Source organism: Protopterus annectens, chromosome 2.part2 (genome assembly GCF_019279795.1).
Source record: "Protopterus annectens isolate FY-2018-M chromosome 2.part2, PAN1.0, whole genome shotgun sequence".
In the NCBI taxonomy this organism is placed as follows: Eukaryota; Metazoa; Chordata; order Ceratodontiformes; family Protopteridae; genus Protopterus; species Protopterus annectens.
The window spans coordinates 293082235-293096829 of NC_056730.1; the positions used below are offsets into that span (position 1 = coordinate 293082235).

The following is a 14595-nucleotide window of genomic DNA, read 5'->3' on the forward strand; positions in this document are numbered from 1 at the left end:
GGCCTTTTGCCCCCGGACTTGGCTCCGGCCTCCGGTATTTTTGTGGCCGCTAACCAGCCCTCGGTGGTAGCCACCCCTGTCTCCCTCCCTCCGGTCGGGACTCAACCTCCCGCTTCGGCTCCGGAGGAGAGGGAGGCCGGGAAAGCCAAACGGAAGGAGAAGCACCATAAGCGGCGGGCCGAGGACTCCTCCTCGGCCCCGCCCGCCAAAGGGGCTTCTCCATCCAGAGCTTCTGGATCACCTCCTCCTCGGCTCCGGTACCCTTGTTTCTCACAGGGACCCGGGGAGGAGGGGACCCGGTCCCCGTCGAGGTCATCGAGGTGACACTCTAGGTCTGCCTCGGTGGCCTCTTCGAGGTCCACCTTTAGCATGTCAGATGCAGACATGGACCGGATGATGAGGAGGTTCATCCAGGCCCAGCTCAGATGGGAGTGCTCTTGCCCCCCCCCCCTCTGGGGGGGGGAGCTCGACCCCATTTTTTGCTCCAATCGCTCCTTCTCCGACCCGCTTTCCGGGTTCGGAGCCGAGCCGCGTTGGATCCGGGGCTGGGTTGGAGCCGATAGTACTGGTTACTTCGGCTTCGACTGGTCCCTCAAGCTTGTCGGATCCGACCTCTCGGAGCCGTGGGTTGAGCTTCGGATCCGAGGGATTCGGTGTGACTTCGGCTCCGTCCCGGTCAAAGCAAACGGTCCTTCGGATCCGAAGGTCTCGGCCCCGGATCCGGTCCCCGCTTCAGATCCGATTGGGAGTCGACTCTCGGATCCTATTGAGAATGGCTCCCCCTCGGCTTTCGCGGTGGTGGAGAGGGCACTGTTGAGTGCATCCGGGCCTCCGGTCCTGGCTTCGGCTCCCCCCTGCACTCCCTCTCTGCTGGTCCAGGCTCCCATCACCCGGCCTTCGGGGCAGCCTGCTTCAGCGCCTCTGGGTGTTCCTTTGGAATGTGACATTGCTGGTGAGTCTTCCACGGACAGACCCCCCGAGGAGCTCCCTCACAAAGCTTAAGTGTAAGAGGAGACACGTGGACTCCCCCGAGTCCCTTACGGAAGATACGGACTTAGATGAAGGGGAAGGCTCCCCAAGGTCACCCCCCGAGGATGTCTCCTTTGGAGACATCGTGGAAATGCTTAGGATTAGGGGAGGGTGGTCTGCCCCCAAGGCTTCCTCCGATGAGTCCGTATTCCTAGAGGCGTTCGAAGCAGGGCCATCTACCTCTGGGGTGTCCCCTCCCCCCGACCACCTGGTGGACCTTATTTCCACCAGGGCTTGGAAGGAGCCAGACACTGTAGAGCCAGTCCCCAAGCGCCCAGATAGAATCCTGAGTCCCCCTGCAGAAAGAACCCACTGGTGCAGAGGTCCCCCCGTGGATGCCATGTTGTTGGCGGCGGCCACTAAGAGGGAGTTGGCTCAGGAGAGCTCCGCGGTCCACCCACCGAGCAAGGAGTCTCGAGCGATGGACCGCCTTGGGAAGCGGGTTTTTAGTTCAGCAACCTTCTCCATGAGGGCGCTGAACCATATGGCACACGTCATCCGGATGCAGTGAGATCTAATAAAAGAATACGCTGCCTCCCCCCCAGAGTCCATGTCGGAAGGGGACAAGCAGTTGTACTCCTCCCGAATGTCCACTCTACGTTCAGTTTCCAACACCTCTATGCGGCTCTTGTCTCATGCCATGGAAGGAGCCGCTAGAGCTGGCGGAGCCGGCCTGGTAATGAGGCGCCAAGCCTGGCTCCGACATTGTGACTTCTCGGAACCCTTTAAGGCGTCATTCGCGAATGCCCCCTTTGATGGTTCTGCACTGTTTGGCAAAACCGTTCGCGACACTTTAGTCCAGAGTGAGAAAGACGGGAAGACGTTGTCTGCCGTCGGAGTCCGCTTCTCTGCTCCCCAGAGGTCCTTTTCTAAGAACCAAAAGGGTCAGAAGAAGATGTGGTTCCGGAAATCGCATCAGTCCCAGTCTGCTCCGGACAATCAGTCCTCTCGTGGCAGAGGACAGGGAGGACGCCGCCCAAGAGGCAGAGGGGGTCCCAGAAATTTTGGGTCCAGAGAACCCTTCTCTGAGAGGCCCATGCAGAACCCCTGAGGGGTTGCCCGGCTGCTCCACTCTGGAGGCAGTCGGGGGGCGTCTTTCGAAGCACCTAGCAATGTGGGAGTCCATAGCAACAGATCGCTGGGTGCTTCGCATCATATCCAGAGGCTACCAAATTCCCTTTATTGTAACCCCCAAAGCCAGAAGCCTCCCTGACGTACCACCCAATCAGAGGGAGGCGGCTGCTACAGAAATTCAGCAGCTTTTACAAAAATGAGCCATCCAACCCGTCCCCCCCAGATCAGTTCGGATCAGGGTTTTACTCCAGGATCTTTCTGGTGCCAAAAAAGACGGGGGACTTGAGGCCCATCCTCGACCTCTCTCTCTTGAACCTAGCAGTACCCAAAGAAAAGTTCCGAATGGTCATGCTACAATCTATTCTCCCCCTGTTACGGGAGAACGACTGGATGTGCTCGATAGACCTCAAGGATGCGTACTACCACATTCTTGTGGACAGACGTTCCAGGAGGTTCCTCCGCTTCCGGCTGGGAGCCAGTCACTTTCAGTTCAGGGCCCTCCCCTTCAGTCTCACCTCAGCCCCCAGGGTGTTCACCAAAGTCTTGGCAGTTATAGCGGCCCACCTGAGGCTTCAGGGAATTCAGGTCTTTACGTACCTGGACGACTGGCTCCTCATCGCCCCAACAAGGCATCTGCTCTGTTCAGGCAGGGATTATTTCCTCAATCTTGCTCCACGCTTAGGGTTGACTGTCAACATGACCAAATCCTCTCTGGCTCCTACACAGGTAATAGATTTCATAGGGGCGAGATTGGATTCCAGAATAATGCTTGCCTTCCTGACTCCCGATCTGCTTCAGAACCTAAGGTTGCATGTTCAGGCCATTCTCCAACTTCCTGCTCCACCGGCGGAATTGATCCTGAGGGCTCTAGGGTCCATGGCGGCAGCAATTCCTCTGCTTGCCCCTAGCCTGTCTGAATATGAGGGCCCTGCAGTGGACACTCCAGGTACAATGGTCCCTGTCTCGCAACCCCCTTGTCCCATCCTATTCCCCTAAGCAGGGCTTGCAGAGGGTCGCTCATGTGGTGGCTCCAGTCCTGGTGGCTCCAGTCCCCGAGTCTCCACACGGGACGACCATTCTCGATGCCTTCCCCCGTCGCCACAGTGACCACAGACGCGCCTCGCCTGGGGGGGGCACTATTCAGGCAGAACGGTCCAAGGCACGTGGAACGACACAGAGACCTCCTTGCATATCAATGTCCTAGAGATGAGGGCGGTGCTTTTGACGTTGCAGGCACTTCACAGCCTTCTTCCGATTGGGACGATTGCAGTACAAACGGACAACATGTCAGTGGTCTGGTACATCAACAAACAGTGGGGAACCAGGTCTTATCCTCTTTGTCGCGAGGCCATGATAGTGTGGGAATGGGCGATATCCACCAACCGCTTTCTCATTGCAACGCACATTCCGGGACGGTCCAACATCCTAGCAGACAGGCTCAGTCGTTCGATTCTGACCCCATACGAATGGCCTCTCAATCCTCTAGTAGCGAAACAAATATTTGCCCCATGGGGGCAACCCTGTTGCGATCTTTTTGCCACTCCTTCAAATACCAAATGCAACAGTTACTTCGCTCTAATCCCCCCTCAGGGGGAGTCCCCGAGAGACTCTCTAGCACATGCTTGGCCTCCCTGTCTCCTTTACGCTTACCCTCCATTGCCCATGATGCTAAAACTCTTACAGAAAGCCAGTCGGCTGGGGAGCAAAATGATCCTCATTGCCCCATTCTGGCCTCGTCAAACGTGGTTCCCGTACCTGTGGTCTCATTTGATTCATCCACCCTGGATTCTGGATCCCCTCCCGGATCTCATTACTCACCCTCTGGGTCTTCCGACCCCCAACCTGGTCAACCTCAAGCTGACTGATTGGTTGCTCCAGTTCCACTCCTGATACGGACTCCCGGAATCTCCTCACCAGTCAAAGCCATCCTAGTAGCAGCACATAAACCTTCCACCAGAAGGGTCTGTCGAAGTAAGTGGAAACGTTTCTCCATTTGGTCGGAGCACCATCACTTAGATCCTTTCACGGCGCCTCTTACGTCGGTTTTGGATTTTCTAACTACCCTTTTTCATCAAGGGGCTAGCTGCTCTACAGTCAAGGTACAACTAGCAGCAATTTCGCATTATCATGTAGGGCATGAATCGGGCCCTCTAATTACTTCCAAGCTTTGTAAAGTTTTCCTCAAGGGTACCTTCCTTCTCAGACCTCCGGTCAGGGAGGTAGTACCCCCATGGGATTTATCTTTGGTTCTACATGCCTTGACAAGCCCCCCTTTCGAGCCGGCGACTACGGTTGATCTTAAATACCTCTCTTGGAAGACGGCCTTCTTGGTGGCCATTACTTCAGCTAAAAGGGTCTCTGAGCTTCAGGCTCTATGTGTTAAACCGCCGTATTTAGCCTTCCATCAGGATAGAGTTTACCTCAGGATCAATCCGTCCTTTTTGCCTAAGGTATCTTCGGAAGCTAATATTAATCTTCCCCAATTACCAGAGCAAAGGAGAGTACAAACTGCATTCCTGGGATGTGCACAGACAATTACGCTTTTATATTCATCGAACTGCTGGTCATAGTCAATCTGACCAGTTGTTTGTCTCCTTTGCCAAAACAAATTTAGGCAAGTCAATTTCTAAAGTTACCCTGTCACGGTGTAAAGCTAGTTGTATCCTCTTGGCATATCAGAGTTCGGGAAGGCCTGCACCTCAGGGAGTCCGAGCTCATTCTACTAGGGCCGTCGCTACTTCGGCGGCTTTTAATTCTAGGGTTCCCTTGGATGATATTTGTTCCGCAGCCACTTGGGCCTCATCTCATACCTTTATCAGCCATTACAAACTGGATGTTGTCTCCAGAGGTAGGGCGTCCTTTGGCTCTGCAGTGCTCCGGAATATTCTTCCATAAAGGCCACCCAGGATTCAGGTAGCTGGGGACTCTGTCCCAAAGGTTGCTGACAAATGAAGTTCCTACTTCAGATTAAGAAGTTATGTACTCACCATAACGTTCCATCTGAGTAGGTATCTTCATTTGTCTGCAACCATATCCCCTTCCTTCCCCCTGACCTATAGGATTCGGTTTAGGATCCATCTTAGATAAGCCCCTTCCAGGGCACAGTAACAATGGTTATATTGGGCAAACTTGATCTGAGGTCAGTCAGGGTTGGCAGGGGATTATGGGTAAAGGGAGGAGCTAGGAGCTCGGATCTATGCAGTGGTTGAAGTTGCCGGCTCGGATCTGAGATCGGATCCGTATCCCAAAGGTTACAGACAAATGAAGATACCTACTCAGATGGAATGTTATGGTGAGTACATAACTTCTTATTTGTTTAACTATACTGTAACTTTTAGAATAATGACAAACGTAACCCTAGAAAATTCTGGACAGTCATTAAAGAAATCTTGCACCCCAGCCAAAAATTCAACCCCAACCCCTCTCCCAATAATTCATCACTCAAAACCGCAAAATAATGTGCGTCTTATTTCAGACACAGCCATGTCTACATTCTACTTTTCACCTTGAAACTTGTGCCCACATCCTATATAAAACTACTCTTAAACTCAAACCATGCTCTGCTTCAGCTGATAACCTTCCAAATGAGTACCTTAAAACAGCAGTCAATAGATTTTCCTAGCCTGTCTCAATCATTTTAAATAGGTCAATCCAGGAATCCCACGTTCCCCCTCTCTGGAAAAAGTTACGTATTATCCCTTTGCACAAAGGAGGATTATCCCTTTGCACAAAGGAGGAAATTCAACAGTTTTACACCTATGGCATTCTTATCCCCCTCTCCAAAATAATTGCAAATTTATTCAAAAACAATTACTAGACCATCTCCTGCAGGAAGAACTCCTGTCCCTCACACAGCATGGTTTCCATCTTTTCCATGGTACTAACACTCCATTTCTAACCTCTATAGATACGGTCAGTAAAGATAGAGATAACGGCAAACTAGTCTCCTCTTTATTTCTACACTTGTCTAAAGCATTCAACACAGTTTCACAGCAAACTTCTACTTCAGATATCCTCACTAGGTCTCTCTAAGCCAACCCTTCTGTGGTTTCAAAGCTAACTTTCCCATAGGTATCAGTCATTGAAGTGGCTCTCCACTCTCTGTTCATACCTCCTAGTCACTACCAGTATATACCATAAGGCTGTATATTTGGTTCCCCCCATAACATGCTCACCAGCACTCATCACACATCCATACAACAGACCTCCATTATACAGTATGCAGATCATTCCACATTTATTTGCACATCTGACAACATGGCATGCCTCCAAAAGGTACTGAGGAAACTGTAACAGTCACTGAAACATGGCTTTGTAACTCACAACTCATGCTCAGCCCCCCCCCCCAAAAAAAAAGTCACTGCGTTTTTCCTACAAATTTGCCTCATGAGAAAACTAAATTTAAAGTCCTCTCTTGATGATGCAACTATTGAAGTCACTTGTCATAGAAAATTGTTAAGGATGATAGTAGACAGTGATCTTAAATTTGACCTGCATATATAAAATTTCATAGGAAAACACCTTAAAAATTAGGGATTTTTACAGAGCCAAAAACATCCACAACTAAAACTACACCTGCCACTGCACATCTCCTTCAACACTTCTTACGTCGCTCCCATCCTAACTAACCTCTATGCATCACAAAAATCACAACTTGAACTATAAAAAATTGCTAAATTTGCAACAAATACCCCTTTCAGAACCCACCATTGTGTAGCACTAAAACATTTTAATTGCTTAGAACTGTCCCAACAACTAAAACATACACAGCTTCTTACAACCTGTAGAATTGTCCAGCAACCATCTGCTTGTGTGGCACTAAGTACCATTCTGTACAACTATGTTCCCAGTCCGTCATTCAGACCAATTGACAAAAAAAAAAAACAACCTGTCTGTCCATAAACCTATCAGATCTGCTGAGCGTGCTCTGTACTTGTACCATGTTGCCAAGGCCTGGAGCTCCTTACCTGTGTCTGTCATGTTAATATTCTGAAAGACTTGCTAGTCAAAATCTGGCGCTGTTTGCTCAACACCAGGATAAACTGTAGCCCTAAATGTGAACAAATACCTGTTCATACCTTACACCTCTTTACTCTCCCATCTTCACTCATTTCCACACTTGTATCAGTTTCTGTCCTCTAGTTTTTCTAAGTGTACTATAAGTCTACTTTTCCTCTCGAGTCATATTGCAATTCAGGTTTGTATTATACTAACTTCATTTCTCTATAAGTGGACTAAAATTTCTTTAAATACTGACTTATATCTATTCTTAACCAGTGTTTTTATATTGTGTCTAACTTGGTATAATTATTTCAACTGTAGATGTTTTTGTATTATTTTTAAATATTGTAAAATTATTTTAAAGTGTTTTATAATACTTTGGAGTTTATCTCTCTGGGGATCTGCTGAAAATGGGCTCCAACCCAGTTAGACTTTCCCAGTAGTCAGATGTCAGTAAGTAAATTGCAAATTTTGCTTTAACACTGGCTCCATGGCATACCTCTCAACTGTACAGATTTTCACAGAATGTCCAGATTTTTACATCATAATTTTGGTCCGTTTTTCATAAAATTGTGGTTTTCTGGCAAATTAGTGGCAAATCATTAAAGAGTGAAGTTAAAAAAAATAATGACCAATATTTGAGCTACAGACTTCATATCCTTCAGAAAACTCATACTAATGTAAAACCTGTTTTTCTATCAACTTTTTAAGTTTGCTAGAGCAATATTTAAAAACTGTCCCTATTTTTGGGCCTTTGTCCCACTTTTATTTATGGCTTTGTCCAGATTTCTTGCACTAAGAGGTTGAGAGCTATGCTTCATGGTTTGACTGTCATGTTTTCATTTATGTGGCATTAACTCAGACCTATAGTTAAACAACATCTTATTCCTCATGTTTGCTTTAGTTATTACAATTGGGGCAAGAAGATAGCATGGGGTCTTCAGTGGCCTTTCCCTTAGAGCAGTTGCTGCTGTCTGTTTTCTTAAGGAATGTCACACTTAAAAATGTTTGTGGCTGTGATGTGGACCGTTGTGCACTCTTAGAGCAGTACAAGCAGCCTTTTCAGTCTAGAAGTTGTCTTGCAAGGAGCACTCTTATTGAATGTCCACTACTGCAAATGGTTTGTCAGGGATAACATACACCTTGGATTTCTGTCCACTATTTGAAAGAGTTTTCCTTTTAAGAAATGTTAGTCACTGACCATAATACTAGACCTTTGAGAGGCACTGTTGCAGCAGTATGCAGACTCTTACTGTTCATGTGCAGGCAGTGTCCTTTGTTAAAAGGTATTTTGGAGCAGCTCACTTACCTGGTTGTCAAGTGCAGAAAAATTAAGGTAAAAGTAAGCACTTATGAGTGGACCGCAATTATTGCAAATCTGCAAGCTTGCCTGCTTGCATATTCTTTCTCACCCAGTGATTTTTATTCCCTCACCTCTGTTTGCTCACTGTTTAGCATCTGAATTGTTAATTACGAGAAGGTTGGGGTGAAGTGTCACAGTAGTCCACATTCTACTGCAAAACTGATATTATTTTCATGTAAACTTGTAGTGGCCCATTGTATGAAGAACTCTTTGCTTAAAGGGTGTTACTGTAAGGAAAGTTACACTAGAATTATTGTACTTGCTGACCTCAGTAGGTTTGTTGTGTGAGTGAACACTTGGTCATTAAAAATAAATAACTGCGAGTCTAGAAGATACTATGCCTTTTTTCCCAGTAAAATAGTTAATAAGAAAACTGTCCTGGCTTATTGGTTAACACTGTGCTAGTTTGTGATGAGCTCATGGTTTGCAGTGGCAAAGCCGTAGTGTGTTAAGTTTGCCATTCAGAGTTTGACAGGTGAATGCAAACTTTCAGATTAATTTGTACTATCTGGTAAGCGTGGCTTTTTTTTTTTTCAAGTTCTCGTGCATCACTACTTTTTGCAGCCTTGGAGCACTTTTGCTGTGGTGGCATCTTCACATGAATAAACATCATCTGTTTAGGTCGCTGTTGGACTTGACTTCTGGATCTTCCAAGTCTTGTTGATTACTACTACTTTGTGTTTGACTCTGCTGTTTGGATAATTTTATAGTATTGCAGAGCATGAGTTAAGATGATCTACATGCCTACTGCATTGTTGTATAAATGGCAGATTTTTATTTTTTGTTTATTTTGTGTAATACTAGGCATACATTTTAAAGATTAAAGCTTCTTTATTTGCATTGCAGCTCATTCAAATCAGAAGTCAGCAGCAGGTTATCCTGATTATTTTTGCAAGTGGCAAGGTTTGCCTTACTCTGAGTGCAGCTGGGAGGATGGTGCTCTTATTGCCAGAAAGTTTCAAGCCAGAATAGATGAATACCTTAGTAGAAATCAGTCTAAGACCATTCCTTCTAGAGACTGTAAGGTGAGACCTTTGTGTTGTAGATTTTACCTTGTGTAAGTTTTGCAAACGTTCATTAGTGACTTGTATTTTTTAGGTAATCAGTATGTGAATGAAGCGTATGTTTCTTATATGATTTGTAATGTCTAATGCCCTTCCTTGATCACTGTGGTAGTATTAACTGATGGGATACCCTGCCAAGGATAGGGATACATCGGTCAGCATACAAAAGGCTGGGGCACCCTCCCTTTGCACTGTACATCTGATGTGTGAACTCATACCAGTGGAGTCAGATGTACATGAGTGTACAGATGCAAAGTACCTCAGAACTTTCTTGCCATCAATTAAACATTGGACTTATCACTTCAACTTTGGTCTGTCAGCCATACTATTCAAGCCTTTTCCTCAGCCATTGGGCTGGTAAGTATCCTTAGTGAGGACCCTCTTCTTCTGTATTTTTTGTACTTCATGAGTTTTGTACATGTCATTGAGTGAGGGAAATGTGATTGTAGAAGGCAGATTCATCACTGAGATCACCATGCTAGGTGTTTGATGCAGTGTCTTTTCCAACTAGATTCAACCTGTGGGGTTATTGGATCCAAGATGGCCATATACCAAAGGCTTCAGCCCATCAAGCTCTGCCCCCTGTACCCATAATCCCTCGTTGATCAGGATTTCCCCAGATCTCGTTTGCCACCATTCCTGGATAGCAGCTTGGATTGCTCTGTCAGAATGTATCCTTTTTCAAGAGTTTAAAGTTCTTCAGAGTGTTTTTAGGTCCTCTACCCTTGTTTTTCCTAGGGTGGTTTGTTGTAGCTAGTGTGTGTTAGTTTGTATTACGTTAGAGTAGGTTTTTGGGTTATGCTTTTTATTCTAGTGGGATCTTTCCACCCATTGTGTTTTTCTTAGGGTTAGTGTTTGCGGTGTTTAGTTTTTTTTTCTTCTGGTAATGTTTTTGTTTCTACCTGTTATGGAAACGTGGTTTAAAAAGTGTATTGCTTGTGGCAACAAGCTCCCCTTACAGGGCACCCTCAACAAGTGCATTTACTGTTTGGGGGCTGCCCATCTCTATTCCCCTTGTGCTATTTATGAAGGTTTCAGCACTCGCATAGTTAATGAGAAGTGTGACTAGTTGGTCCTGAAAATACTTTTGCCAACTGATTATTCTTATGCTTCTTCCAGCAAGAGAGTTAAATCCAGTTAGTGTGAAAAGAAGCTATCCAAGGACCACAAAGCAGGTAAATGGGGCAAAAAAATGTTGACCCCTTCTTCGTCTTCTGATCCACCAAATCCAGATGTCCCAAGACCTCAGCTCTCCTGGTGAATTCATCACCATCTTCGACTGCAACACCTCAAAGCTGATTGCCTTTGACATTAATTGTGGGGAATGCCCCTCATCCCACTTTGTCTCTCTAGATCCTTCTTGTCCAAGGGTTACACCATCATAGAGGACCTTTTTAGTTATCTCCCTTCTCACCTCGTGGGAGTCCTCACTAAAGTCATCCTTGTCTTTGCCCTGGAACCAAGCTTCTCCCATTCAGATGCAGTTGTCAGAGCCTTCATCCAGTAGGTGAGCATCCTTCATTGGCTTCATCAGATGGATTAAACTAGTTGGTCAGGAGTGTAAGATGTGCAGATGTGGAGTAGCTGATACGGTCCTTTTTACAGGCAGAGATGTAGTTAGGACTTTCTTAGTTTTTGGCCCTTGACCCGAAGTCTCAGCTCCTTTATGCTGGTTTCCTTCCTTGGGCCCAGACGGTTCCAAGATGCTCGGATGCAGTTGCTCTCCTTTCTTAGGGTCTGATCAGAGAGCTTGGCCAGTTTTGGCTCTTACTCCTATCTTGGTTTCCTCAACTCTGGCTGTGTTGATGCTGAGTGGACCTCTGAGCCAAAACATGGAGACAAGGATGTCTGGGTTGTTTGATTTCTGTTTTGTGGTTGTCCGTCCTGCTTGGAGACTCTACTCTTTTTAGGTTGTCTCCAGTCTTCACATTGGGGTAGGCTGGAATGGCTCTGGAGTCCAGTGCGTCCTTGGGATCCTCAAATCTTAGGTCTGCGGGCTCCGGGCGGCCAGCTTCAGTTTCTGAGTTTGACATCATGTAGAGGGTGTTCTCCCAGCAGGAAAAGGATTAGTTGGGTACATCTGGTATCCCTTCTTCCTCAAAATGTATGCCTGTGGATAAGCTTCAGTCTGCTGCAGGACAGCTCACCCCTGGTGACTTCGTCTGCCCTTCCTTCAGGGTCCCCAACCTTTTCCACCCCCCTTCAGATTCTTCAAGGTGAGAAGTTTTGGTTAAGAGGTATGGTGTAGGAAGAAGCACCTGGATTTTCCTGAAGAGTCCCTCAATGAGGATTTTGACCTTGATGAATTCTCCACGAGGATGCCTCCTTTGGCGATCTTTTGGAGTTAATTTGCCAGCACAGGGGGTTGGACTACCAAAGCCCTGTCTCCAGAGGAGTCGGTATGTTTGGAGGTCTTCAGGATGGGCCCATCTATGTCCTGGGTGTTCCCCGTCCAGACACCCATATTGACCTGGTGTCCCAGAGTGTGTGAAGGAGCCAGGAGCCTGATACAGTGGAACCAATTTCTTAAAAGCCAGACAAGATTATCTCCCCTCCAAAAGACCACCAGCACTGTAGAAAGGATTTAGCCTTGGATGCAGTTATGGTGGTGACATCCACTGAGGGATATATTGGAAGAGAGTTCCTTGGCTCATCCTCCAAATAGGGAATCGTGTGAGTTGGACGAGTTAGAGAAGCAATCCTTCACCTCAGCCACATTCAGACTTAGGATGTTGAACTATCTTGCTGACTTGACCAGATTTCAGAGTGACATTGTGTCGGAAGTGTCAAGATTTTGGAGTCTGAGATCTACTTTAATGTCTATTGCTAAATATGTCCATGCCTCTGCTGTCTAACTCAACTGATGGCATGTCATAAGCTGCTGCTAGCACTGGCATTGCCATGTGTTGCCATACTTGGATGAGGCTGTGTAATTTTGCACACTGCTTCAAGGCATCCTTTATCTACATTCCCTTTGACAGCTCTTCACTTTTTGAGCCTAATGTTAAGGACACTTTGACCAAAGTGAGCAGGATGGAAAGATACGATCTGCGACAGACATATGTTTTTCTACCCCTCAGTGGACCTTCTCTCAGAAAAAGCTCTCGCTATTTCTCTCTCGCTCTCTTTTTTTTTTAGGAAAGCACACCAGTCTTTTCAGGAAGCTCCTCCTGATGGTTCCATCTGTAGCAGGAGAGGTCTGCAAAATCAGGGTTTTTGAGGAGCCCTCTCTGGGAGGCCATTTTACCATCCCTGAAGGGTTGCCTGATTGTTCTGCACTAGAGGCAGTAAGGAGTCATTTGGCCCCCCACCTGGAAACTTGGGAGGCCATCACCTGCAAGAGTTACAGGTCTTTCCTTACCTGGATGATTTGCTTGCAACTGCTTCCATGAGAGCATCTTTAGTCAGGACCAGGGACACCTTACTTTAGCTGTGCAGCTCCTTTGGAATCGCAATCAATTGTCAGAAGTCCAGTTATCTTTCTGTACAGTCAATAAGAGTTCATAGGCTACCACTCGGGCACAGTTTCTCAGATTGCAAGACTTCTGGTCTCCAGAACATTGGCCCTGTGGGGGCTAGCTCTCTTGCACTAACCCCCTTCCCCTTATCTTATTCTTAAACTTTGGGGCACAGGGCTTGGTACCGTCTGCTTTCCTCTGGCAAGGTACTACATCAGGGTTCTGCAGTGGACATAAGCAGTGCAGTGGTGTTATCTGACACATCCGATGGAGTTCCCAATGGTGACAACAGAGGTCTGTTGAAATCAAATCAGGTGGTAGTTGAAGTCTCCCTTTGTTGTCAACCAAGTGATGATGCGTCATCCCCTACCCTGGGCATGATCATGACAGATGACACTCTCCTTGGGGCAGGGGAGGCATTTCGAAGTGAGAACTGTCCAGGGGATATAATTTGTTAGTGAGGCCAGTTTTTGCATAAACATCTTGGAGATGGCAGTTCTCAAGTTGCAAGCTTTTCAGGTCATTCTTCCCAGGAGTGTGATGTGCAGCAGCTTATTATGACTTAATCACTGTTAAGGAGCAGTCATCCAGGGATGCTGTTATATATGATTTGCCCCTGGGTCTCATATACACCTATCCCCTGACCTCATTGATAGTTTCTTCAGTAGGCAGCCCATTGCAGAGCAACTGTAATTCTCATTGCCTCCCCTTTTGGCCCCAATAAGTGTGGTTTCCCCTTGTGGCGTCCCTACTCTGGGCCAGTAATCAAGGAGTCCCAATCCTCACCACAGACACCAGTGAGGGATGTTCCCTTCAAACAAAAATGGATACACACAGTTTTTCCAGATGTAGCTTTCTGCACCAAGATCGATTTCCCTTAAGAGCACACAGGGAAGGCATGTACCCCCAGTAAGATTTCCCACTGGCACAGCTGTAGAGTTGAGTCCTCAGCCAAGTCCTCTGCCACCCTGTCTGTGAAACCAGTACTGTGTGTCTCTGCTCCGAGTAGCTGAGAGACGCATTCCTTGAGATTTGATTTTCGCACACAATCACCTGGGAAAGGCTGGCACAGATTTACCAGCTATGCCCTCTTCTGCTGAAACTATAAGGTAGGTACTGCTGCCAGAACACTCCAAAGCCAGCTACTCTAAGGCTCTTACAGGGTACCTAATTGTACTCGGTAAAATGAATACTAATACAAATGATGGTGTTTGACGAATGCAGAAAGGTTTTCAGGAGTGGCCACAGTGTCATCAAATAAATATTAGTACTCTCAAAGGTTAAAATATTCTCAAAAAAACAGCCACAATGAAAAGTTTAAATTTATTTAAAAATAAAAATAACATGAAAAATACTGAGTATATATTTAAAGTAAACAGCAGAGTTTCAATCGCAGGAAATATTAAAAATAACACAGATGAATAGATTAACACAGATGCAGAAAAATGGTACTTAACTGATGTCACTTTATTTTCCTGACTGGTATAAATAATTACTTTTCCATGGTTACTTGTTAAAATAAGGTAAGATGAAGTGGGTGAGCGGTCTTCTTTTTGGTCAGGTTTCAAAAACAGACTGAAAATACGACAAAAAGGCCAGTAAAAAA

The 14595-nt window shown here is 46.4% G+C and overlaps 1 protein-coding gene across 1 annotated transcript in view; it reads left to right on the top strand.

Annotated features, from left to right (window-relative positions):
* CHD1 (chromodomain helicase DNA binding protein 1) overlaps positions 1-14595 on the top strand; it is a gene marked incomplete in the record, with an annotated part of 4694407 nt that overhangs the window by 901417 nt on the left and 3778395 nt on the right. Inside the window, 1 exon segment of the mRNA XM_044063873.1 lies at positions 9314-9492. Within this exon segment, the coding sequence (XP_043919808.1) occupies positions 9314-9492 (179 nt within the window).